The sequence below is a fragment of the Nomascus leucogenys genome, chromosome 8 (genome assembly GCF_006542625.1).
Source record: "Nomascus leucogenys isolate Asia chromosome 8, Asia_NLE_v1, whole genome shotgun sequence".
NCBI lineage: Eukaryota > Metazoa > Chordata > Mammalia > Primates > Hylobatidae > Nomascus > Nomascus leucogenys.
Genome location: NC_044388.1, coordinates 106,077,740 through 106,104,857, shown reverse-complemented (window position 1 = coordinate 106,104,857; position 27,118 = coordinate 106,077,740). Strand labels below are relative to the sequence as shown.

Here is a 27,118-nt window from a genome sequence, read left to right as displayed (position 1 = left end):
ATGCCATTGATGACTACACACGGAAAGAAAAAATACATGTCTATAAAAATAAGTTGCATTTCCCATTCATTTTGTGTCAGTTTTTAAATTGGAGGAGAGAACAATAAAAACATAATTCACTTTTCTTATACGGAGTCACTGGACCTATGCCAGGTTGTTTCAATTAAAGTAATTAGGAAAGCTTTAGAATGTAATTAAGCAAAAACAGGAAGTATGGAATCTGCATTCTAGAGTCTTGATTTGGTTTGGCACTATCAGGAGTCCCTGTCATGCTAGTCATTCATCCAAGAAATACGTCCATTTCAGTCAGCAATTAAGGCATCTTAACACAGACTGCTCAAATATTACGTCTCTAATGTATATCTAAATATCCTTTACATTAGTACATATAGCATGTATATGAATTTTGGATTATATCTTGGCTAAGTATTAATGAAGCCAAATATTACATTATGTGGAGCGGTTCAGTTTTACAAAATGAGAAGTGTTTCAATTGTAATTAATTCTGAGCCATTTTGATGAGAACACTCGATGTGTAATGAATACTCAGGATCCTATGGGAGGCGGATGCCAATTAACCTGATTTTAATTAATATTTTCTTGGTGTAAAGCAGAATATGAATGAACGTGGCCTTGTGTGAAACGGAGTGGCGTGTGTTCTGTTCCATAGGTATACGTCATGTAAAGCTTTCATTTCCACCCTGAACGAAATGAATGATTATGCGGGGCAGCATGAAGTTATCTCCGAGAACATGGCGTCACAGATCATTGTGGACTTGGCACGCTATGTTCAGGAACTGAAACAGGAGAGGAAATCAGTAAGCAAAACTTTATTCTTTTTCTTCCTAAAAGCTGGACCAAACACAGTGGGAATATCCCTAGAAGATTAAAATTAAATAAAACCATATAAGACTATGGGTCTTAAACTCACACCTTTGAGAATCATATAAAAGTTATGGACCCCAGCTGGGCATGGTGGCTCACGCCTGTAATCCCAGGACTTTGGGAGGCCGAGGCAGGCGGATCACAAGATCAGGAGTTTGAGACCAACCTGACCAACATGGTGAAACCCCATCTCTACTAAAAATACAAAAATTAGCCAGGCGTGGTGGCATGTGGCTGTAATCCCAGCTACTCAGGAGACTGAGGCAGGAGAAGCACTTGAACCTGGGAGGCGGAGGTTGCAGTGAGCCGAGATTGCACACCTGCACTCTAGCCTGGGCAACAGAGCAAGACTCCATCTCAAAAAGAAAAAAAAAAAAAAAAAAAGTTATGGACCCTGTTCCTAGAAAGTGTTTCTAGATCTCTACATAAAATGTCAAGGGTCCTTCAGACACTCTGAAACTCATCTGTGTACCCAGGAATATGCATCCCTTTGAGGAATTTAAATATATTTCAGGGTATCAGACATTTAAAAAACAAGTAAGTAATATAATATGGTGTATGCTCTGTGGAATAAATGGTATTAAAATTAGTACTTATCAGCCAGGCATGGTGGCTCACGCCTGTAATCCCAGCACTTTGGGAAGCCTAGGCAGATGGATCACCTAAGCTAAGGAGTTCGAGATCAGCCTGATCAACATGGTGAAACCCCTTCTCTACTAAAAATATAAAAATTAGCTGGGCATGGTGATGGGTACTCATAACCCCAGCTACTTGGGAGTCTGAAGCACGAGAATTGCTTGAACCCAGGAGGTGGAGGTTGCAGTGAGCCGAGATCTCACCATTGCACTCCAGCCTGGGTGACGAGCAAAACTCCATCTCAAAAAAAAAAAAAAAAATTATTGCTTGTAAGTAGGTCAAAAAAATGGAAACATGTCCCCAGTTACATCCATTCTGTTCCTCAGCTCATTCATTGCTATCTAATGAAGCAATCCTTATTGTTCCTCTTGCCACCATTATCATCTTTTCATAAATAGGTTTTGTTGGTAACCAAAGAGAAAAATGAATGCTCAAAGTCTATTCTTAGTCATGATTTTGCCTTAAGGGATTTATCTTTAAGCCATGGTCTGTATCATCGTACTTCGATTGCATGTGAAGTGCGGAAACATTTGTTACTAGTAATAAAGTAACCACGTTGGCCAGTGATAAAAATTTTTTTTTTTTTTTTTTTTTTTTTTTTTTTTGAGACGGAGTTTCGCCCTTTTGCCCAGGCCGGAGTGAAGTGGTGCGATCTCGACTCCCTATAACCTCCGCCCCCTGGGTTCAAGCGATTCTCCTCCCTCAGTAGCTGAGATTACAGGTGCCTGCCACCATGCCCAGCTAATTTTTTGTATTTTTCATAGAGATGGGGTTTCACCGTATTGGTCAGGCTGGTCTCAAACTCCTCAGACCACCGTGATCCACCCGCCTTGGCCTCCCAAAGTGCTGGGATTACAGGCGTGAGCCACCGAGACTAGCCACAACAGTTCTTTTAACGCCCTGGGGATACATGAGCCAACAAGATTGCTATGGCTTCTGCTGAAATGGAGGAGACATTAAGTAATAATGACAAAAGTGTTTATTTAATTGCAATTATGGTAGTTGCCACAAAGTAAGAGTACAACGTGCTATGAGAGCATATAATAGGATTTCTGATATGCTTATGCTCTAGGGTCAGGAAGAAGCTTCCCAAGGGACTTCGTAGTTAAGGCCTTAACAAGACTTGAGGGATGATTAGGACCTGCCTGGGACAAGCATTCAATAGAGAGCAGCCAGGGCCCTTGGGCAGGAAAACGTTTGAAAATGTCTCAATTTAGTTCTTTCTAAACTATAACTGTGTAGCATATGGCCTTGGATAGGTTTAAAAGTTAGGAAGAGATAAATGCCTTAAGATCAACTCATTGGTTTAAAACAACAACAATATGCCAATAAACTGAGATGAATCTTCATCTGTTGACATTAGCACAGTGGTTCTCAACTAGGGACAGTTTTACTCCCTACTCCAGCCACATTTGTCAATGTCTGGAGACACTTTTGGTTGCCTCAGGGATTGTGACTAAGGGGTTGCTACTGGTATCTAGAGAGAAGAGGCCAGGGAGGCAGCTAAGCCTCCCACAATACACAGGACAGCTCCACAACGAAGAATGACCTGGCCCGAAGTGTCTATAGTGCTGAGCGTGAGAAAACCTGCACTGGAGCCCTGAATTAGACAGTCTGTGCTGGACCATTCATTAAAGATTTCTTTAGTGACAGAAAGGATGCAGTGAAACAGAATACTAAGGTTCAGAATGAAGTACAAATATCTAATATAACGATAAAATAAATACCGGAAATCTTAACATGATCATGGACTGCTTCCCTGGACCCTGAACTTCCCTTGACCTTGCAAAGGTTTATATTTTTTTCCTGTTTGTTTCTTTTGTCAATGCTTTGTCTCTCTCTTTTTTTTTTTTTTTTTTTTAAGACAGAGTCTCACTGTGTTTCCCAGACTGGAGTGCAGTGGCACGATCTCGCCTAACCGCAACCTCCACCTCCTAGGTTCAAGCGATTCTCCTGCCTCAGCCTCCCAAGTAGCTGGGATTACAGGCACATGCCACTATACCTGGTTAATTTTTTATATTTTTGGTAGAGACAGGGTTTCACCATGTTGGCCAGGCTGGTCTCGCACTCCTGACCTCAAATGATCCACCCATCTTGGCCTCCCAAACTGCTAGGGTTTACAAGCGTGAGCCACCACGCCCCCTCATACTCCTTTGCTGTGTTATGACCAAGTTGTTTTATATTTTATTTACTCACTGTTAATGATGACTTTTTTGTAGTCTGTCATATCTGTATTTTGGATTTAGTTCCTTTTGTTAATCAAAAATTATAGTAATTTATGGAATAAATTATAGGTGGTACAGATACACATTAAATATCTTGCAATACGTAGTGTTCCTTTTATTTTAAGGAGAACTGCAAGTACAGGTTTCTGAGTCAGATATTCTGTTGGGAGGAGCTGTAAACATCATGCTCTTTTGAAACATTCTGTAATTAAATTAAAATGACATTTTAGAAAATCGTGAAACCTTTTGAAATATTAGAACAAATATCAGTAAGCAAATGTGTGTATTTGTGCTATTTAATTGGTTTATTTAATTTTGTTTGAGACAGAGTCTCGCTCTGTTGCCTGGGCTGGAGTGCAGTCGCGCAAACTCGGCTCACTGCAGCTTCTGCCTTCTGGGTTCCAGTGATTCTCCTGCCTCAGCCTCCTGAGTATCTGGGATTACAGGTACCCCCTACCATACCCGGCTAATTTTTGTATTTTTAGTAGAGATGGAGTTTCACCATGTTGGCTAGGCTGGTCTTGAAATCTTGAGCTCAGGTGATCCGCCTGCCTTGACCTCCCAAAGTGCTGGGATTACAGGCGTGAGCCACCGCACCTGACCTGTTTGTACTATTTTAATATAATGCTTCATGAGCATTTTTTTTTCTTTTTCCTTTTTTCTTTCTTTCTTCTTTTTTTTTTTTTTTTCCTCCGGGGTCTCATTCTGTTGCCTAGGCTGGAGTGCAGTGGTGCGATCATGGCTCACTGTAGCCTCAACCTCCTGGACTCAAGTGATCCTCCTATCTTAGCTTTCCAAGTAGCTGGGACCACAGGCATATGCCACCACGCTCAGCCAGTTTTTTAAAATTTTGAAGAGACAAGGTCTTGCTATGTTGCTCAGTCTGGTCTCAAACTCCTGGGTTCAGGTGATTCTCTCACCTCAGCCTCCCAAAGTGCTGGGATTATAGGCATAAGCCCCCATGCCTGGCCTGTTTTTTCTTTTTTCTACATAATTGTTGCCATTATTTTGAATAAGTAAATAATTAGCATTGTGATATACTAATCACTGTAATTTAAAAAATGATTCCAATAATATTGGAGGCCGGGCGTGGTGGCTTACGCCTGTAGTCCCAGTACTTCGGGAGGCCGAGTGTTTAGCCTCGGGCTTGTTATAGATTAGAAATAGCTAACCGCAATGAGGACTGCTGGTTCTCCAGATTTTACCCAAGATAAGGACCCTGGAGCACAGGAAGGTGCAGTGAGCTGGGCGTGTTGCTCTGTTGCGGAGCTGGGGGGCCCCCAGGCTGCCTCCCTCTCGGGGCAGTGCGTGTTTGCAGGCATGGTTTTGTTTCCAGTGAGTTTTTTTCGACATACCTTCAAGGATGCTGGAGTAAACAGTATGAACATCCTCATCTGCAGCTAGCCTTAGAAAAAGAGCTGTTTGGCTGGGCGCGGTGGCTCACGCTTATAATCCCAGCACTTGGGAGGCTGAGGCGGGCAGATCACTGGAGGTCAGAAGTTCGAGACCAGCCTGGCACCATGATAAAACCCCTTCTCTACTAAAAATATCAAATTCATTTTAAAAAATTAGCTGGGCGTGATGGTGCATGCCTGTAATCCCAGCTACTCAGGAGGCTGAGGTACGAGAATCGCTCGAACCTGGGAGGCGGAGGTTGCAGTGAGCTGAGATGGCACCACTGCACTCTAGCCTGGGTGACAGAGTGAGACCCTATCTCAAAAAAAAAAAAAAAAAAAAAGAAAAAAAAAAAGAAGAGGCTGGGCACGGTGGCTCACGCCTGTAATCCCAGCACTTTGGGAGGCCGAGGCAGGTGGATCACGAGGTCAGGAGATCAAGACCATCCTGGCCAACATTGTGAAACCCCGTCTCTACTAAAAATAATAATAAAAAAAAAATTAGCTGGGCATGGTGGCAGGTGCCTGCCGTCCCAGCTACTTGGGAGGCTAAGGGAAGAGAATGGCGTGAACCCAGGAGGCAGAGCTTGCAGTGAGCCGAGATCATGCCACTGCACTCCAGCCTGAGTGACAGAGCGAGACTCCGTCTCAAAAAAAAAAAAAAAAAAAAAAAAAAGAAGAAAAGGAGCTATTTAAGACCTTCTCGTAATAACCAACATTTCTCCTTTAGAGCTTTTACTTTTGGCTACCCTGACTTTACTTAGTAAACACTATTTTTTGTAAGGATGAGTCTTAAAACAACAGTGGAATGCTATCATTTCTGTCTTCTGCTGAGGTTAATTATTGGCGCACACAGCATAACAGAGTTAGAACTCAAATCCAGGTTTTCTGAGGCCAGACTCAGTCGCCTTCCCACTATGCTGTGATGAGGGGCTGACAGCATGCTTCAGGTCTGTCTTAAAAGACAGGGAGAGGCCACATAAGTTCTGTGTTCACAGAGCTGGAACCCCCTGCTTGGTGGTGGGCAGCGAGAGGAAAGGATGCAAGCTTTCCAGACAACAACCGTGCTCAGGATTCCTGGCAGCCCTGCCCTAGGCAGGTTATGAAAACTCTGTGAGCATACACTTAGGAATCTGTAAGCTGAGGCTGATTATAGCCACCTTAGGAAGTTGTGGGGACGATTATGAGAAGACAAATATGAACCTCCTAGCACAACGTTCCAGTATACTGATATATAGATGCTGCATATGCAGTTTCTCTTGCTGTAACCATTCTGTTACTCAATGCAGAATCTCATTTCCACCCCAGAGCTTCTCAATCAGGGCTTGTTACAGAAAATGGAGCACCTATAATCCCAGCACATTGGGAGGCCAAGGTGGGCAGATCACCTGAGGTCAGGAGTTCAAGACCAGCCTTGCCAACATGGCGAAACCCCATCTCTACTAAAAATACAAAAATTAGCCAGGCACAGTGGCGCATGCCTGTAATCCTAGCTACTCGGGAGGCTGAGGCAGGAGAATCACTTGAACTTGGGAGGCAGAGGTTGCTGTGAGCGGAGATCGTGCCATTGCACTTTAGCCTGGGTGACAGAGCGAGACTCCATCTCAAAAAAAAAAAAAGAAAACGGAGCATGTTTAGGCCTCTTGTGAGCAGGTGTCATATGGTAGTTGTTCAGTGATTTTAAAATGACCTTTCTAAAAATGTGTAATTGGGCCAGGCACAGTGGCTCACTTGAAGTGGTAATCTCAGCACTTTGGGAGGCTGAGGCGAGAGGATCACTTGAGACCAGGAGTTCGAAACCAGCCTGGCCAACATGGTAAAACCCCGTCTTTACTAAAAATACAAAAATTAGCTGGGTGTGGTGGCATGCACCTGGAATTCCAGCTACTTGGGAGGCTGAGGCAGGAGAATCGCTTGAACCCGGAAGGAAGAGGTTGCAGTGAGCCGAGACTGTGCCACTGCACTCTAGCCTGGGCAGCCGAGCAAGACTCCATCTTGAAAAATAAATAAATAAATAAAATGTGGAATTGGTTGATGGCATAGGAAACAAGAAGCTGCTTTTAACATTTTAGATCCAGCTACTATTTTTCATGGCTGACTAGAAATAATGCCTTACTTAAGTACCATCCTTAACCATCAGCATAGTACAGATTGGGCCATTTGATACAGTGGCAGAATCCTGACTGCCCAAAGGGATGATTTCGAATTTACAGGATTACTGCTGGATCTCATTACTGCATATAGAAAGAATGTCCAAGTTCAGTGGACAATACTGGTTGAAAATTACTTTTTACCTACATTTTGCTGTGTTTGAATGGATGAATCTCTAACAAGGGTAAGCGTGATGAAAAATGGCTCTCTGTGCAAAGATGATGTTTCCTTCCTTTTTTTTTATATGGCATTCTTGCCTTTGTAGCCCTACCAGCTGTTTGATCCTTAAGTCTTCAAATCTAACTGTAGGACGGGCACAGTGGCTCACACCTGTAATTCCAGCACTTTGGGAGGCCAAGGCAGGTGGATCACCTGAGGTCAGGAGTTTGAGACCAGCCTGGCCAACATGGTGAAACCTTCTCTCTACTAAAAATACAAAAATTAGCCAGGCATGGTGGCATGTGCGTGTAGTCCCAGCTACTCTGGAGGCTGAGGCAGGAGAATCATTTGATTCCAGAAGGCAGAAGTTGCAGTGAGCTGAGATCGCACCACTGCACTCCAGCCTGAGTGACAGAGTGAGACTCTGACTCAAAAAAAAAGAAAAAACAAAAATCTAACTGTAAAATAGGATTACTACTTCTACTCAAGTATCTAGGAGAAAAGATACTTTTTATTCTGCACATATATTTTTGTATCACAATGCAGTTCATTTTAATGTTATGAATATCCATTGTTTTTCCTGATGCACAAAACTGTAGGCTCATTTTGGTGAAAATATGTTGATTTTTTAAAAATGCAGATTCATGGCCAGGCACGGTGGCTCACACCTGTAATCCCAGAACTTTGGGAGGCTGAGGTGGGCGGATCACAAGGTCAGGAGTTCCAGACCAGCCTGACCAACGTGGTGAAACCCTATCTCTACTAAAAATAGAAAAAAAAAAAAAAAATAGCTGAGTGTGGTGGTGCGCGCCTGTAATCCCAGCTACTCAGGAAGCTGAGGCAGGAGAATTGCTTGAACCTGGAGGCAGAGGTTGCAGTGAGCCGAGATTGCACCACTGCACTCCGGCGTGGGTGACAGAGTGAGACTCCATCTCAAAACAAAACAAAACAAAACAAAAAGCAGATTCACTAAAAAGAGAACCTTTCCCCACCTGCAAGAACTTAGCAGTTTAGGTTCTTCCTTGCCTGACATCTGAGCCTGCATCTGTCTCTTTAGGAAAACATGAGCAGTCCTGGAAGCCCTGGACAAGGAGGCCCTATAGCTTCTTCACCTAGTGGGTTCCACTTAGGGTAATTGCATTTTCAGTGAGGTGTTTACCATCTCTTTAGACATAATGGAATCAGAGGCCAGTCCTTGGGGGTGCATATAAAAAGAATATTACTAAAACTGAATTAAAGGACAAAATCTCACAATCCCTTATAAATCAAAAATCCTCATTTTTCAAAGTTTTCTTCCTGATATCATTTGCAGATAGGTATAATATTTAAGAATATTGGCTGGGCGCAGCACTTTGGGAGGCCGAGGCGGGTGGATTGCTTGAGGTAGGGAGTTTGAGACCAGCCTGGCCAACATGGTGAAACTCCGTCTCTACTAAAAATACAAAAATTAGCTGGGCTTGGTGGCGCATGTCTGCAATCCCAGCTACTCGGGAGGCTGAGGCAGGAGAATCGCTTGAACCCACGAGGCAGAGGTTGCAGTAAGCCGAGAACACAGTGAGCCGAGAACGCGCCACTACACTCCAGCCTGGGTGACAGACGAGACTCAGTCTAAAAATAATAATAATAAAAGGCTACGCATGGTGGCTCATGCCTGTAATCCTAGCACTTTGGGAGGCCGAGGTGGGGGGATCACGAGGTCAGATCGAGACCATCCTGGCTAACGTGGTGAAACCCTGTCTCTACTAAAAATAAAAAAAAAAATAAAAAATCTTAGCCAGGCGTGGTGGGGGGCACCTGTAGTCCCAGCTACTCAGGAGGCTGAGGCATGAGAATGGTGTGAACCTGGGAGGCAGAGCTTGCAGTGAGCCATGATCGCACCACTGCACTCCAGCCTGGGCCACAGAGCGAGACTCTACCTCAAAAAAAAAAAAAAAGAATGTTAGGAATATTAATCCTAGTATAGCTATAATTTATATTCTTCTTGATTCTCCATTTAATATTGTAAGCATTTTCCATGTTTTTACCTGAAAAAGTATACATTTTTGTTTTTAGATTTTTAAAAAAAAATTTTAAATTTTTTTTAGGGATAGGGCTGGCTATGTTGCCCAGGCTGGTCTTAAACTCCTGGGCTCAAGCAATCTTCCTGCGTCGGCCTTTCAAAGTGCTGGGATTATAGGAGTGAGCCATTGTGCCTGGCCAAAAGTGTAGTTTAAATAATTGGAATTTTATCAAAGTTATTGGAAGAGAAGTTAAAAAAGAAAGAAAAAATATTTGGAATTTTAGTAGCTGTGCATTGTTCTAACAAAGTTATAATTTGCCTAATTCTGTATTGTTTGATTTGTAGGCTATTACCAGTTTTTGACTCATTTACTTAGTTAGTTTTGTAAACAATACAGCAGTAAACTCTTTACTTCCAAAGCTGTTTGCACTGTGTGTGGGCTGAGATTATTTCCCCAAACTAAATTCCCAGAAGTGAGACAATGAGGTCAAAGCATACATGATTAAACATACATGATTTATGGTTCTTGATAAAACTCTGATAACTTATGTTCAGATAATTATAGTAGAATTACAGATAGAATTATCGATAGATTTACAGACTTAAAGATAGATTTCCAAATGTCACTGAAATGATCAACACGGGTGTGAATCAGCTTATCTGAGATGTGGGTAATTCAGAGTTGATAACACATATATTCCTCCATAAGAACTACTGTAAATGTACTCTTATCAGCAACTTCTGAACATTGAGTCAAGTTATTGAAGAAAAGAGTTTTAGAGGTTATTTGTGCAGCTCCAGCCTTTGAGTACGTCTGGGCTTTTCCGCAGTGATTACCACTAATCATATATGAGAAATTGTGAAGATTTGTAGCTCCAGAAGGAGAACCAGGAGGTTCTTACCAACATTTTCTGGAATTCCAAGAAAACTTCTCTCTGCAGGTGGAAAATATGGTTCATTACTCACAAAGTGTTTGCCAGAAGCAGAATCACTTTTTGGCAGCAGTTATCTGAAGAGTTCTAGAGGAAACAATTATACAGTACTTTCAGTGACTCACTAAAATGTTTATAAACCTCAGACCTGTATGCTTACAGACCCCACATTACTTAGAATTGACCATTTAAAACTTCTCCTGAGGTTTCTGAAATGTTTGAAAATGGATACTGCACTAAAACCTGTAACATTCTTTTTAAATTTAGATATTCAATAGGTCCTATTTACGGACCTTATGAAGGGGCTTAATTTCCTATAAGCCAGCTCTGCAGCATGGACTGACTCCAATATATTTAGGAAAACAAAATGTTGTTATAAGAGATGACAGCAAATAGGTAAAGCTTAGCATGAAGGAAAGCAAAAGCTAAAAGGAATTTATGTATATAATCTAGCTACTTACAAGTCCATTTCTGATTTTTTTTTTTTTTTTTGAGACGGAGTTTTGCTCTTGTTGCCCAGGCTGGAGTGCGATGGTGCAATCTCGGCTCACTGCAACCTCTGCCTCCCAGGGTCAAGCAATTTTCCTGCCTCAGCCTCCCCCGTAGCTGGGATTACAGGTGCCCGCCACCACACCTAGCTAATTTTTGTATTTTTAGTACAGACGAGGTTTCACCATGTTGACCAGGCTGGTCTCAAACTCCTGACCTCAGGTGATCTGCCTGCCTCGGCCTCCCAAAGTGCTGGGATTACAGGCATGAGCCACCATGCCCAGCCATCTTCTTTGTTTTGAAAGAACATGTAAAAGTGTCATTCTGTTCATTAAGAGTGGGCCCTTTCACCACTGTGGTTGTTTCACCTGCAAAACCACTGGTCTGGTGAGCACCCCCCCAAAAATAAAAAAGTTTTCCAGCTACCTGAAAGGCTGAGGCAGGAGGATTGCTCAGGGCTGGGAGTTCCAGACCAGCCTGGACAACATAGTGAGATCCACTCCCCAATCTAAAAAAAATTTTTTTTTTTTTTTTTTTTTTTTTTGAGAAGTCTCGCTCTTTCACCCAGGCTTGAGTGCATGCGATCTCGTCACTGCAGTCGCCTGGGTTCACGCATTCTCCTCCTCCCGCGTACTGGGACTACGCCCGCTCTTCCCCTAATTTTTGTATTTTAGTAGAGACGGGTTTCACGTTTACAATGTTCGATCTTGATCGTATTCGCCCCTCGCTCCAATGCTGGGATACAGGGTGAGCAGGGGCAAAAAAAAATTTTTTTAATTATATTCATGGATAATATACTTCGTAAACAGGACACTTAAATTCTTTTCTTGATTTCATGGGCTTGAAATGTGATCTTGGATTTTGTGTTTCTCCTTTGCAAGCTAGAATTAATGATACTTTCCTTTCCTTCTGGGAATTGTGAGAATTACTTGACTCATGTTTCGTATCTCACATGGTTCTTGTTCGGCCACCTGTTTGACATCTCTCCTTAGATGCCTAATACAGCATCACCATTGCACCTTTGTCAGCAGAGGACTGGAGTCCAGCAAGTGCGAACGATGGCTCCAGAGTGGTGTAGTGCAGTGACCCTGTTAGCCCACCCCAAAACAAACTTTTTTTTTTTTTTTTTTGAGATGCAGTCTCACTCTGTCACCAGGCTGGAGTGCAGTGGCGCGATCTTGGCTCACTGCAAGCTCCGCCTCCCGGGTTCAAGCAATTCTCAGCCTCCCGAGTATCTGGGATTACAGGCATCCGCCACCATGCCTGGCTAATTTTTGTATTTTTAATAGAGACGGGATTTTGCCATATTGGCCAGGCTGGTCCCAGAGTCCTGTCCTCAGCTGATCTGCCTGCCTTCGCCTCCCATAGTGCTGGGATCAGAGGCGTGAGCCACCGTGCCCCACCCCAAAACAAACTTCTGATCCCCCAAAGTCCTTATCCATGTTCCATTCCAGTCTGCACTCCCTCCAGTTCTCAATAAATGGGATACCTTTTCTTAAACTCAGGTACTCTGTCCAAATACATAGTCACCCAGAGCTTTTCTCTTTTCTCTTACACACCATCTCTTATCTGTTAACAAGTCTAGTTGGCTCTGCCTTCAGTAAATGTTCTGAGTCCAAGCACTTCTCACCCCTCTTCCACATCTACCCCTAGTCCTGTGCCTCATTATCTCTCATCTAGAGGACTCTGCTGAGCCTCCTAATTCACTTCTCTGCTTCCATGCTTACCCTGTGGCCAGTGGTCCAACTGTCCATCTCCACATCAGAGCCACCACCAGCTCTCCCTTAGAGAGAGTGCAAGTGTAGCAGCCTCCCTCTGCAGCAGCCAGCTTGACCTTGAAATAATGTAGATCAGGCCATGTCATTTCCTTTCTTTTGTTGTTGTGGTTGTTGAGACGGAGTCTCGCTCCATCACCCAGACTTGGAATGCAGTGGTGCGATCTCAGCTCACTGCAACCTCCATCACCCAGGTTCAAGCAATTCTCCTGCCTCAGCCTCCCAAGTAGCTGGGATTACAGGTGTGAGCCACTACGCCCAGCTAATTTTGTGTGTGTGTGTGTATTTTTAGTAGAGACGGCATTTCACCATGTTGGCTAGGCTGGTCTCGAACTCCTGACCTCAAATGATCCGCCCATCTCGACCTCCTAAAGTGCTGGGATTATAGGCGTGAGCCACCGCATCCAGCTGTCACTTCCTTTCTTAAATCTTCCAACATGCTTACCGTGGCTGGTGAGGCTGTCCATGGTCAAGCCCCTGCCTGCCCTCCGTCCCTGTGCCCTTTACCTTGGTCTAGTGGCACTGGCATCCAGCTGTTCCTCAAACAGGGCAAGCCCCTTCACACTCAGAGCATCTGCACTTGCTCTGCCTATGGCTTGGAGGGTATTCCTCAGACCCTTGTAAGTTCACTCCCACGTTTTATGCAAGTCTCTACTCAAATGTCATCCCAGACTGCCCTTGTCTAAAATAGCTACCTTCACCTACACCCATCCCTCCTTATTCCTTTACGCTGTTTGTCTTACTTCTGGATCCACTCAGTTTCACAGGGACAGGGGACTTTGTTTTATTTACACAGCTTTCCTCCTGCCTGGAGCAGCCCTGTGCATATGTGGGCACATCAGTGAACATGGGATGATCACCCTGGCACTCTATCTAAAACTCTTATTGATGGAGATTCTCTGTATTAAATGCTGCAAGTAACAGCTTTATATCCTCAGAAGGGATCAGGCAAGAAAATGAGCCATTCCATGAGAGGAATTAGGATTTCTTGATTGATTTCCTTCCTTCCTTCCTTCCTTCCTTCCTTCCTTCCTTCCTTCCTTCCCTCCTTCCCTCCCTCCCTCTTTCCCTCCCTCCCTTCCTTCACTTCCTTCCCTTTCTTCTTTTCTTTTTCTTTCTGTGTGTGTGTGCGTGTGTGTGTGTGTGTGTGTGTGTGTGTGTGTGTTTTAAGAGAGATGGGGGTTTCACCATGTTACCCAGGCTGGTCTCAAACTCCTGGCCTCAAGCGATCCCCCTGCCTCGGCCTCTCAAAGTGCTGGAATTGCGGCCTAGGGATGCGAATTTCAAGGAATATGAAGACAGGATTGTTTTGAAAAACAGATAAAAGATCACTGAAGTCTAGGTAAATTGCTGCATGTGGAGCCTTCTGGGCAAGAATAACCGAGAAACAGCGAGCAGAGGAGCAGCCGGAGAAGGAGGGAGGGAAAATGCTGCTGCTTAGGCCTGACCGTGGCCCAGTGCCTCATGCTGCTCAGTGTTACGGGTAAAGTCAAGCAACTGAGCATGACTCTGGGAGGTAGGCATTTAGAAAACTTCGAACACGTTCATTAAGAAGGTATTTTTACTATGGATGAACTTGGAAAAATAAGCCTTGCTAAGTAAGAATAGAATGTGTGTCCCTTAGTGAATGTTTCTGGCTTCTGGTTTGGGTTTTAAGTGGGGTACGACATACCCACTTGAACAGGACTAAGGCGTTTTGCCATTACGCCACATGGTCCATAGAAATATCCACGCCGCTTAGAGTTCTAGCTCAATTAAAACTGGGAGTCCTGATTGAGACTTGGAAGCTGCTCCTGTTCAAACCCACTACTGCGCTGTGAGTTTAGAGGAAACAGGATTTGTCACAGGCATGTTTGCTGGAAGCGCCCTCTTTCTTTGCCCTTTTCAAGTCTTTTTGTTTCTTTGTTTGCATCTGTGGAATCTGAGTTTTATTTAAAATTCCAGATGGTTGACTGTTCTCAGTTGAGTGTTTATTCTTAATGCTTTTTTCTACTTTTTTTTTTTGAAAGGGCTGTTCTCACATCAGTGCCATGTTTTGCTCTTTTAGCTGTTAATGGTTTAATATCTGTATCAATAGCAAAAATGAGCAGCTGTTGTACCTAATTGCAGTGTGAATACTAAACATTCTCATAGCATTTGTATGAGTTTGTCTGTTCTGTCTGTGATTTCTTGCAGTTCAGTAAAATTGTCTCAAAAGCTTTGCCATTGTCGTTTTTCTTAAAGGTAATGCTTGCTTATTTTAGATTCTCTGTGATTTTTTTTTTAAATCTCAGCCACCTCTGTTCACTGGGAAATTTCTAAAAAAAAATTTGAAGGGTGATTTGATCTGTGTAGACTTTTATTTCAACTAAAAAGTTGAAATAAAATAATAAGCATAGCTATCACCCCAGAAACTATTAGGGTTTGGGTTTTTTTGTTTGTTTTAGCTTATTATTATGTTTTAAAAGAAACTGAAAGCATCTCGTTACAGCAGAAAGTAAGAAGCATTTCTCTGGGTCTCTAGAGATGGCATTTCCTGTCTCTTTTCTGATAGGAGAGAAAGGAGCTGTGATGACTTCATTCTGTGGCTCCAAAAGAAGCACTTTTTATCTTTGTCCAGAGAACAATTCCTCCTTCTTTGGCGCTTGCAGGCACACTTTTTAGACACACACTTGCTCACTGTCCAGAGAAGAAATGTTCTGCCATTGTTGGTAAACAACAAACACATCTGGCAAAGCTGGTTTATTTGTTTAACTTTGTAACTGTTAAAATAGCTTTTCCGGTGAAAGCAGTGAAGATAGAGCTAGAAACAAACCTCAGCTATTCAGGTCATGGTAGGCACAGAGCACGAAGGAAGGCTTTTGTTCCCCACCCCCCTCCCCCCCGCCCTTAATTTCCTAAAGGATCCCCCAGCACAGATAGTTTTTCGTAGGTTATGGCCAAATAAATAGATGGACAGGTACTGTGAAAAAGGCTGGGGCTGGGTGGTGGCTCATGCCTGTAATCCCAGCACTTTGGGAGGCTGAGGCAGGCGTATCACTTGAGGTCAGGGGTTTGAGGATAGCCTGGCCAACATGGTGAAACCCTGTCTCTACTAAAAATACAAAAAATTAGCCGGGCGTAGTGGCGTGCGCCTGTAGTCCCAGCTACTCAGGAGGCTGAGGCAGGTGAATTGCTTGAACCCAGGAGGTGGAAGTTGCAGTGAGCCGAGATTGTGCCACTGCACTCCAGCATGGGCAACAGAGACTCCATTAAAAAAAAAAAAAAAAAAAAAGCCTGGAAGGAAGGAAGATGGGCATCACCCACAATCTCCTAAGCCCCATGAAATGGTACGATAGTAACTGCCGTTTTCAGGTAGTGGTTTAATAATGTGTGTGGGGAGAGGTGTGACTGAGGAGACTTCATGAGAGATAACTTACCAGTAAATTCAAGGTGTGCACCGTGCCTTAAACACAAATGCATATTTATTACACATTTAAACTAAGGAGTGGCAAGAGAACCACTCAATGGATTTTTCAATCAAAATCATCCCTCGTGTTTTTAAAATAAGACTTTTTTTTTTTTAAGACTCTTGTCTTCAGAGAAGATTTCTTTCGTATGAAAGTCAGGTGATATGTCCCAGGCAATGCCTGTCATTGTCTGCTGGGCTTCTTTGCATTTCCTGTCTCCACCCACAGCATTGCCCCAAGCTGGAGGGAGCTTTCACTTTGTTAAAACATTCACTTTCAGAGTTGCTGGAGAGATAGACCGTCAACCTGGAGTACAGCTGTGAATTGGTGCTGGGGTTTTCTCTTTTTGTTCCTGTCTTTGAATCTCAAAGTAAAACTTTTTGGAACGGCTGCATCTCTTCAGCAAACTGCATAACTTGGTGCTCCGGCTTGGGAAATGGGGATCTTTCTCTTGGCAGAGAAGTCACCCGATAAAGACTTTCACGACCAGAGGTGCCTTCCAAAAAGGGCACAGTTGAGTCCAGGTGGTTTGAAATGGACGGTCTGGTCTCTGGGGAGTCCTCCCTGAAAGTGTGGCTTCCAGAAAACCTGCTTGTATTTTCTATATGTTCTCTACCAAGGTCCAGAGTTTCCCTAACCCTGCCCTCGGCTCTATTTCTTAATTCTCCCACAGTCTGGATCCCTTCTTTTCTGTTCTATCCTTGTGTCCATTACAAGAGCTGAAAAACGAAGCCCCAAGGGGCTCCCCCTGGGTTTGCAGAGACCAAAAAATTGCTAGATAGATAAAACTGACTGCAAAGAGGCGCTTGAAACAGTGAAACTCGATCTCAAAAGAGAGACAAGAAAACATTCCCTTATAAAGGAGCACTGTTCTAAATCTGATGTTGTCTCTGCCTTCCCAGCCTTTCCAGTTGTCAGCTCTATTTTCTGACTCCGCTAAATCCTAGGTTCTGAAGAGGTACGGGAAAAGCTCCGAGGCTGTACCTAGTAGACCTCTTTGTTTTTATCCTTCCTTCACCTGACCTTCTCTGTAGTGCACCCCTAACACCAATGCTTACCTTGTGAGCCAGAAAACAGACAGCACATTCAAACTCAGTAATTGAAGGAAGGTCGGTTATTAAAAGGAGCATTTACAACCTGGCGGATAGAGTTTAGGAAAAGCAGTGAGGATGGTGCAGTACCCTGGAGCAAGTCACAGTGGGGAGCTGATGTTGCCCCCAGGCCTCACAGGGCTGGAGGAGCCTTCCAGGAATTTCACAGATTAGGAACTTCTGAGGTTAGCTGCATGTGCGGCACTGCCTGACTGGAGCTGTGCCCTTTGGTCCAAGGACCCAGCCAACCTGTATCATCTCAGTGAGGAGAAGCTGCAGGTACAGTTTCCTGCCCTCTGATCACCCAGAACTTCCTTGTGGCAAATCTCATCAGAACCAGAGGGCAAGGGTTCATGAGATCCCTGCATGTCAGTCTCTGGGGACCCAGACAGGGTGGAGAATGCACCTGGGAAATTTGCAGGACATCGACCAAGTCAGCGATGGTGCACTGGAAAGATACTAAAAGATTTAGGGGCCGGGCACGGTGGCTCACGCCTGTAATCCCAGCCCTTTGGGAGGCCAAGGCAAAAGGATCACTTGAGGCCAGGAGTTCGAGACCAACCTGGCCAACATGGTGAAACCCTGTCTCTACTAAAAATACAAAAAAGTAGCTGGGTGTGGTGGGTCGCACCTGTAATCCCAGCTACCAGGGAGGCTGAGGCAGGAGAATCCCTTGAACCCAGCAGGCAGAGGTCGCAGGGAGGCAGAGGTCGCAGTGAACCGAGATCACGCCACTGCCCTCCAGCCTGGGCAACGGAACAAGACTCCGTCTCAAAAAATAAAAAATATAAAGGATTTAGGGAACTGGTGATTTTAGGTCACTGAACAAAAAAAAAGACACCATTCTCTTAACATTTCTGCATATTTCTAGCACTTCCTTCCTTGGGATCTTTGTCTTCTTTGGTCTCTTGGCTTTAACCACCCACTTTATACTGAAGACTCCCAAACTGGTCTTTAGTACAGACCGCTCCCTAAGCTCAGATCCACAAGTCCAAGTACATATTAGTCTCTCTACTTGTTTTTTTGTTTGTTTGTTTTTAGGGTTTGTTTTTTTTGTTTTTTTTTTGAGATGGAGTCTCTGTCTGTCACCCAGGCTGGAGTACAAAGGTGCCATCTCGGCTCACCGCAACCTCCGACTTCTGGTTCAAGCAATTCTCCTGCCTCAGCCTCCTGAGTAGCTGGGATTACAGGCATGTGCCACCATGCCTGGCTACTTTTTGTATTTTTAGTAGAGACGGGGTTTTCACCATGTTGCCCAGGCTGGTCTCGAACCCCTGACCTTTGATGGTTCGCCCACCTCGGCCTCCCAAAGTCATGGGATTACAGGCATGAGCCACCGTGCCCGGCTAGTCTCTCCTTGGGAATCTCATAGAAATACCAGCCTTAACACATGTGAAACTATGTGTATGATGTTCCCACCTCAGACCTACTTCTCTCAGTCTTCCCTCTCCTAAAGCTCAGACTGACAACCTTGGAGTCACCCCGGGCAGCTCATTATTGCACATCTGATCTTATCTCCCAGAAAATCCTGGAGGTTGGGGTGATCAAAAGGTGCCCAGAACCTGACCCCTCTCACCACCTGCACTGCTCGCTACGTACGACCTGTCCAAGTTGCAGTAATCTCCAGGATTGTTACAACAGCCTCCCACCGTCTGAAATCTTTCCTTCACAACGTCTTAGAGTTACTCATTAACTCTGGTTCATTCAGACAAAAAAGCCTAGAAGACCCTATACAACTCCCTCTCTCTTCTCTGACCTCATATGATATTCTCCCCGAGGCTCCTCCAGTTCTAGCCCCCAGGTTAACACCACACCAGAGCCTGCCTCAGGGCCTTTATATTTAAAATAATCTAATAATGAAAACAGCCATGCACACAAAACACTCAAAACTCTTACTCAAGTGTTTGTAGCAGCATTTTTCTTTTTCTTTTTCTTTTTTTTTTTTTTTTTGAGACGGAGTCTTGCTCTGTCACCCAGGCTGGAGTGCAGCAGCGCAGTCTCGGCTCAGTGCAACCTCCAGCCCCCTAGGTTTTAAGCAATTATCCTGCCTAAGCCTCCAGAGTAGCTGAGATTACAGGTGCATGCCACCATGCCCGGGTAGTTTTTGTCTTTTTAGTAGAGACAGGGTTTCACCAGGTTGGCCAGGCTAGTCTCGAACTCCTGACCTCGTGATCTGCCCACCTCTGCCTCCCAAAGTGCTGGCCCGGCCGCATTTTTCATAATAGCCCAAACCTAGAAACAACCCAGATGTCTATCAACTGTTGAATGGATAAACAAAATGTGGGATAGCCACATAATGGAATAATCATTTGGCAATAAAAAGGAATGGAGTACTCATACATGTGACAATGTGGACTTTGAAATCATGCGACGTGGACATTAGGAGATAATGAACACATCCCAGTTACCAAAGGCCTCAGACCGTGTTTCCATTCATAGGAAACATCCAGAATAAACAAATCCACAGACAGGCTCCCCAGGGCTGAGGAAGATGGAGGGTGACAGCTAGGGGGTACAGATTTCTTTTAGGGGTGATAAAAATATTCTAAAATTGGTTGTGGTAATGGTTGTACAGTTTTGTGACTCTGCTAAAAACCATTGAATTGCTCAGTTTAAATGTGTAAATCGGATAATATCTGAATCATATCTCAAAGCAGTTAAAAAAGATGATCGAAGCGATTGCTGTCTTAGTAAAACATTCCTGTCGTTTTTCCAAGTGGCATATATGTCTTCAAATTTTAATTAATTTATTTATTTTATTTTATTTTTTTGAGACAGAATCTTGCTCTGTTGCCCAGAGCTGGAGTGCAGTAGCATGATCTCCGCTCACTGCAACCTCTGCCTCCCAGGTTCAAGCAATTCTCCTGCCTCAGCCTCCCAAGTAGCTGGGATTACAGGCACACACCACCACGCCCGTCTAGTTTTTGTCTTTTTAGTAGAGACGGGGTTTCACCATGTTGGCCAGGCTGGTCTTGAACTCCTGACCTCATGATCCGCCCACTTCAGCCTCGCAAAGTGCTGGGATTACAGGTGTGAGCCACTGTCCAGCCTATTTTATTTTTTTGAGATGAGGTCTCATTCTGTCACTCAGGCTGGAGTGCAGTGGCACGATCACGGCTCACTGCGGCCTCAACCTCCCAGGCTTAGGTGAGCCTCCAACCTCAGCCTCCCACGTAACTGACTACAGGTGTGCACACCACCATGCCTGACCAATCTTCAAATTTTATACAATTGTACCTAAAGCTGTAAAGGGAACTCTGTGACTGCTTTTTTTTCCCCCCAAGTGAAACCTGTTTCATCTGTGATGACTATTCTTGTTTTTGTTTCCACATTAAGCTTTTTATTCCCTTTCCCTTTTTTTTTTTTTTTTTTTTTATTTTGAGGCAGGGTTTCACTGTGTCATCCAGGCTGGAGTGCAGTGGCGCAATCACAGCTCAATTTGGCAGTGTTAAACTCCCTGGACTTAGGTGATCCTCCCACCTCAGCCTCCAGAGTAGCTGGGACTATCAGTGTGTGCCACCACATCCAGCTAATTTTTCTATTTTTTGTAGAGTGGGGGGTCTCACTGTGTTGCCCAGGCTGTCTCGAACTCCTTGGCTCAACCGATTCTCCTTCCTCCGCCTCCCAGAGTTCTGGGATTACAGATGTGAGCCACTGCACCCAGCTACCCCTTTCAACTTTTAAATTTCTTTGGAGCATACATACTAGAGGTTCAATATTTAGATGTTGTTTAAGTGGATGAAAATGTTTCCTCCTGGGTTCATAAGAGAAGCAGAGGGTACTAATCGCCAGTGTGTTTTCCCCTTTGCAGAACTTTCACGATGGCCGTAAAGCACAGCAGCACATCGAGACTTGCTGGAAGCAGCTTGAATCCGTAAGTGAACAATGCACAGCAAAAGAAACGGCTTTATAGATTTTTTTTTTCTTTTTTTGAGACAGAGCCTCCTCTGTTGCCCAGGTTGGAGTGCAATGGTGTGACCTCGGCTCACTGCAACCTCTGCTTCCCGGGTTCAAGTGATTCTCCTGCCTCAGCCTCGCAAGTAGCTGAGATTACAGGCACATGTCACTATGCCCAGCTAATTTTTGTATTTTTGGTAGAGATGGGGTTTTGCCATGTTGGCCATGTTTGCCAGTTGTTCTCGAACTCCGGCCCTGAAGTGATTCGCCCACCTCGGCCTCCCAAAGTTCTGGGATTACAGGTGTGAGCCACTGCGCCCAGCCTGAGAAATATCTTTATAGATTTTATAATTTCAATTTAATTTAAGCTTGAATCAATCAGAAAGTAAAAAACATGCACACAAAAACACTAACGAAACATCTTTGTAGATTTTTCTCATTTAATTTGTTTCTAGAACCATTATCTAAAGTTGAGCCAAAAGAGCTCAAGTTGAGTATTTTTCTAAAAGTCACATGGAAATAATAAAGATTAGACAGTTTTGGTGGAAATAATAAAGATTAGACAGTTTTGATGGAAATAAATGCAGATTTTAAAATAACTTCTGGAAATTATGACATAAAAAATCAATTCAGAGAAGAGTGTTCTTGGGCCAGACACGTTGGCTCACGCCTATAATCCCAGCAGTTTGGGAGGTGGAGGCGGGAGGGTTGCTTGAGCTCCGAAGCTCAAGACCAGCATGGCAACATGACAAAACCTAGTCTCTACAAAAAATGCAAAAATTAGCTGGGCATAGTGGTGCATGCCTGTAGTCACAGCAGCTAGTGAGGCTGAGGTGGGAGGATCAGCGGAGCCGGGAAGGTCATGGCTGTAGTGAACCAAGATGGCGCTACTGCACTCCAGCCTGGGTGACAAAGTGAGACCCTGACTGAAGAAAAAAAAAAAGAAAACGAACAACGCTCTTTGGGAGCTTTAGATAAAATTACGTCTTCTCGTAGGACTCTTATGGTTTCATAATTATTTTCCTCTGATTTTAGAGTAAAAGGCGATTTGAACGCGATTGCAAAGAGGCGGACAGGGCACAGCAATACTTTGAGAAAATGGACGCTGACATCAATGTCACAAAAGCGGATGTTGAAAAGGTGAGGTGAAAGCTCAAGTGTGGGCCGGGCACAGTGGCTTACGCCTGTAATCCCAGCACTTTGGGAGGCTGAGGTGAGCAGATCACCTGAGGCCAGGAGTTTGAGACCAGCCTGGCCAAGATGGTGAAACCCCATCTCTACGAAAAACACAAAAATTAGCTGACTGCTGTGGCAGGCACCTATAATCCCAACTACTAGGGAGGCTGAGGCAGGAGAATCGCTTGAGCCTGGGAGGCGTTGGCTGCAGTGAGCCAAGATCACGCCACTGCACTCCAGCCTGGGTAACAAGAGCGAAACTATCTCCAAAAAAAAAAAAAAAGACAAAAGAAAGCTCAAGTGTGTCTTTCATTTCCCCTGTGAGTGTTCATCACCAACCGCCCATCCCCAAGTTCCCGTTTCTGATGTAGCCACAAAAGGCACTACATGGGGAATCATTTTCATTTTGTGTCAACCATTGTGGGGACCAGAAGCTCAAGTGTGGGGAATCTTCGGTGTTAGAATTTGAGGCGTTTATCTGTTGAGTCACCAGGGTGATAAAGTGGAAACTCAGACCGTGAGCAGTCTGGGAACAACGTTCCCGAAGGTTGTGGCTCTTAATGGCTTTTCAAAGAGAAAGTCAATTTCTTGAGAGCCGGAGGAGACGGGACAGGGCCATCTGGAAGAGCTTGCCTGCTTATAATGGTTCCTTTAGAGCGATAGAGTCTCACTGCTTGCCTGACTTCTAATTGATTCCTCCTGGTTGATAACAGTGAGGTTGTAGTTGAAGGCTTGCATATTTCATTCCTCTCAAAAGCTTTTCTCTAAATGGACTTGTATTGCCAACTAGAAATATTATAAAGTGTATACTGTTTCTCATTGTGGCTCAATATGTGTTTTTTCCCTAGAAGCTGAATTTTATTTTTATAAAAGTCATCAATACAATGTAAACAAAATTAGGCTTTTACATAACAAGGACTCATTCATGATGCCCATGGCTGGGCATTCATAGCCTCATGCTGTATGTGGGTGAAAGCACTGAGTTTTTATAGATTTGTTGAGCTTTTGACAGATCAGTTAGAGTTTAGCTGGGAAATGGTGTGAACTATTATTTGCCCAATTCTGCCAAATTCCTTGCTTTAAAGACTAGGTATACCTTAGTATTAATATGCCTTTCTCTAAAATTATTGAATATATTAAAATACATATTCTTGCCAGGTGCTGTGGCACATACCCCTAGACTCAGCTACTCAGGAGACTGAAGCAAGAGGGTTGCTTGAGCCCAGGAGTCCAGACTGGGCAACATAACGAGACTCCATCTCAGGAGCAGGGGAGTGTTCTCAATATCTGTATTTGATCTCAAAGTGGAGATACTTACTTTATCAAAAGACATTAATTTGCTGCTAAAGTTAAATATTTTAAATGTTACTCAATTAAAATAAGTTAGATTAGCCCAAAGTTTAAAAAGACATTTTATGTTGAATGAGGCAAATCAGTGTATGTATCATTCATATATGTGTGTGTGTGTGCTAAAAGAAGTATATATGTATATATTTTAGAGATACTGAGATATGGTCTCTATTTTTATTTTATTTTTTATGTTTATTTATTTATTTTCATTTTTTATTTTATTTTATTTTTTGAGACGGAGTCTCGCTGTGTCGCCCAGGCTGGAGTGCAGTGGTGTGATCTTGGCTAACAACAGCCTCTATCTTCAGGGCTCAAGTGATCCTCCTGCCCCCTCAGCACTACAGAGCCCCCCACCCTGCAATGACCCTGTCTCTGACGGACCTCCGCCCCCAGGCTGAGTGCGGTGACCGATCCGCCCCCCCCCCCCCCCCCCTCCCCCCCTCCCGAGTAGCTGGACCACAGGCCCCCAGCACGCCGGCTAATTTTTTTTTTTTTATAGAGACGGGTTTCACCGTGTAGCCAGGATGGTCCGACTCCTGACCTCGTCCACCCCCCGCCCCCAAGTGCTGGATACAGCTGAGCCACCGCCCGCCTGACCCTGTCTCTAAATAAATATATATATATATATTTTTTTTTGGTGTGGTGTATTGGCTCATGCCTGTAATTCCAGCACTTTGGGAGGCCAAGGTGAGCAGATTGTTTGAGTCCAGGAGTTCAGGTCCAGCCTGGTCAACATGGTGAGACCTTTTCTCTACAAAAAATACAGAAAAATTAGTGGAGCATGGTAGCCCATGCCTGTGGTCCCAGCTACTCCGGAGGCCAAGGTGGGAGGATTGCTTGGTCCTGGGAGGCAGAGTTTGCAGTGAACCACAATCCTGCTGCCACACTCCAGCCTGGATGACAGAGCCAGACCCTGTCTCAAAAAAAAGCACTCAGCCTCTAAATTGTCATTTCATTTCTGTTTTTTTCTGTAGAGATGGTCATATCAGCAGCAAGTAATGATAGTTGCATTTATTTTCCAATCTTCATGCCTTTTGTTTATTTTTTCTTAACTTTGCTGGTTATGCCCTCTGTTCTGCTGACTCATCATTGTGGACTTCCTCAGCTTGTTCCTGATTGCAAAGAGAGTGCTTCAAAAGGTTCCGCATTAAGAATGATTTTTTTTTTTTTTTTTTTTTTTTGAGACGAAGTTTCACTCTTGTTGCCCAGGCTGGAGTGCAATAGTGCAATCTCGGCTCACTGCAACCTCCACCTCCTGGGTTTAAGCGATTCTCCTGCTTCAGCCTCACAAGTTGCTGGGATTACAGGTGTCACCACGTCCAGCTAATTTTTTGTATTTTTGGTAGAGATGGGGTTTCACCATATTGGCCAGGCTGGTCTCAAACTCCTGACCTCAGGTGATCCACCCACCTTGGCCTCCCAAAGTGCTGAGATAACAGGCGTGAGCCACTGCACTCAGCCAAGAATGATTTTAATATACCCTTTATTGGTTAAACAATTTTCCTTTTCCTGTGTTGCCAAGAGCTTTTTTTAAAGCTTGACTTACTATTGAATATCATTAAATATTTGTTCTGCTTCCTTTAATTCATTAATGTGGTCAATTACATTAATCAGTTTTTTTTTACATTGAGCCAAATTAGTGTTCCTGGGACAAATTCAACTAGATTATGATGTATTATGTTTTTATGCGTAGCTGAACTTGTTATTATTTTATTTAAGATTTTTCATTGAAATGGTCTGTATTCATTGAACTTGATCTATAATTTTCCTTTCTTGTCTGTTCTACTTTGCATTACTTATGAGTTTTGGAGTGTTTGCTCTTTTTTCTGAAATAATATATGTAAAATTAAACTCACTGTCCCTTAAATGTTTTATGATACTTCTTTGTGTAAATCAGTTAGAAACTACTCATTCCATATTTTATTGTCTACTTCTGGGTTGATCCTAGTGGGTTATCTTTTTGTAGTAATATATCCATTTCATCATAAATTTTCAAATTTATTGGCAAAAAGTTGCCCATAATATGTTCTCACCTTAATTTTTGCTGCATATGTTATATCTCCCCTATTTATTCCTAATATCTTTTTAAATACTTTTTTCTTTTTTTCTGGTTACTTTTTTTAAGAAATTATTTATGCTTATTTTATTATATTATTATTTTTTGTATATAGAGATGGGATCTCACTGTGTTGCCCAGGCTGGCCTAAGCCTCAGCCTCCTAAAGTATTAGGATTATGGGCATGAACCACTGTGCCTGGCCTTAAAATCATTGTTATTAGTATCAGATTTTATCTTTGTGGAGCCTCCCTTTTCTATTTTTATTTTCTATTTATTTAACTTCTTCCCCTATCACCCCCATTCCCCCCCTCCTTCTATCATTACCTTTGGATTTATTCCATCACCCTTTTAAAAAGTTCTTTCCTTAGATGCTTACCTCAGTCTTTCTTCTTTTCCAGTATAAACTAAGATTACAGACTTCCCACTTAAGTACTGTTTTCTCTGTATCCCACATATTTTGGTATGTGGTATTATTAATGTTGTCCATTTCCAGATATTTGTCCTTTCTTTTACTGTTTAATCTCTCACCTATGATTAATTTAGAAGCATAGTTTTAAATTTCCAAATGTGTGACATATTTCAACTTTTGTTACAGATATTTATTTATTTATTTATTTATTTATTTATTTATTTTTTTCTGAGATGTAGTCTCATTCTGTCACCCAGGCTGGAGTGCGGTGGTGCTATCTGGCTCACTGCAACCTCTGCCTCCCAGGTTCAGGCAATTCTCCTGCCTCAGCCTCCCTAGCCCTGGGATTACAGGTATGCACCATCACGCCCGGATAATTTTTTTTGTGTATTTTTAGGAGAGACAGGGTCTTACCATGTTGGCCAGGCTGGTCTCAAACTCCTGACCTGAAATGATCTGCCCACCTCAGCCTCCCAAAGTGCTGCGATTACAGGCGTGAGCCACCATACCTGGCAAGATTTCTAACTAAATTGCATTATGGTCCTGGGAAATGTCTATGAGTTTGAGTCTTCTCTATTTGTTGAGATTTGTTTTACAGCCTAGTACACAGTCAGTTTTTATAAATATTCTGTAAGTAATTGAAAATAATGTGTATTCTCTAGTATTTTTATTAGGCCAAACTTACTGTTTTATCCAAATATTCCTATCATTAAGGATTTTGTTTTTCAACTTGTTCTAACACTTTCTGAGAAAAATGTGTTACATCCTTGTGTCTTAATTTCCTTGTCTATAAAATAGGGACACTGAGGAACAGGATTGATGCGAATATTAACTGAGTTAATATGTAAAAGGTGCACAAAACCATTTATGGGATGTTGCCAGTGATCTATGACTATTACAATGATAATGGTAGAGGATTATTGATTTTCTGTCTATTTTACTCTTTTATTATGGAGTTATTCTATTAAACAAATGAAGTTTAGAATTGTAATATGTTCAAGTGATTTCATTTTTCATCAATAAAAAGTGGCCCTCTTTCCCAGTCAAGCTTAATCCCCTAAAGT

The 27,118-nt window shown here is 43.2% G+C and overlaps 1 protein-coding gene across 18 annotated transcripts in view; it reads left to right on the top strand.

Moving 5' to 3' along the window:
- The window catches only part of FNBP1 (formin binding protein 1), a 160,819-nt gene that overhangs the window by 68,663 nt on the left and 65,038 nt on the right, over nucleotides 1–27,118 (top strand). For all 18 annotated transcript variants that reach the window (XR_004031448.1, XM_030818024.1, XM_030818021.1 and 15 more), the window contains exons 4-6: nucleotides 671–818; nucleotides 20,976–21,038; nucleotides 22,097–22,201. Coding sequence is in view for 17 of the 18 variants with exons in the window: in XM_030818024.1 (XP_030673884.1) it covers nucleotides 671–818; nucleotides 20,976–21,038; nucleotides 22,097–22,201 (316 nt within the window). In the remaining variant the exon portion in view is untranslated. The remainder of the gene's footprint in view (nucleotides 1–670; nucleotides 819–20,975; nucleotides 21,039–22,096; nucleotides 22,202–27,118) is intronic.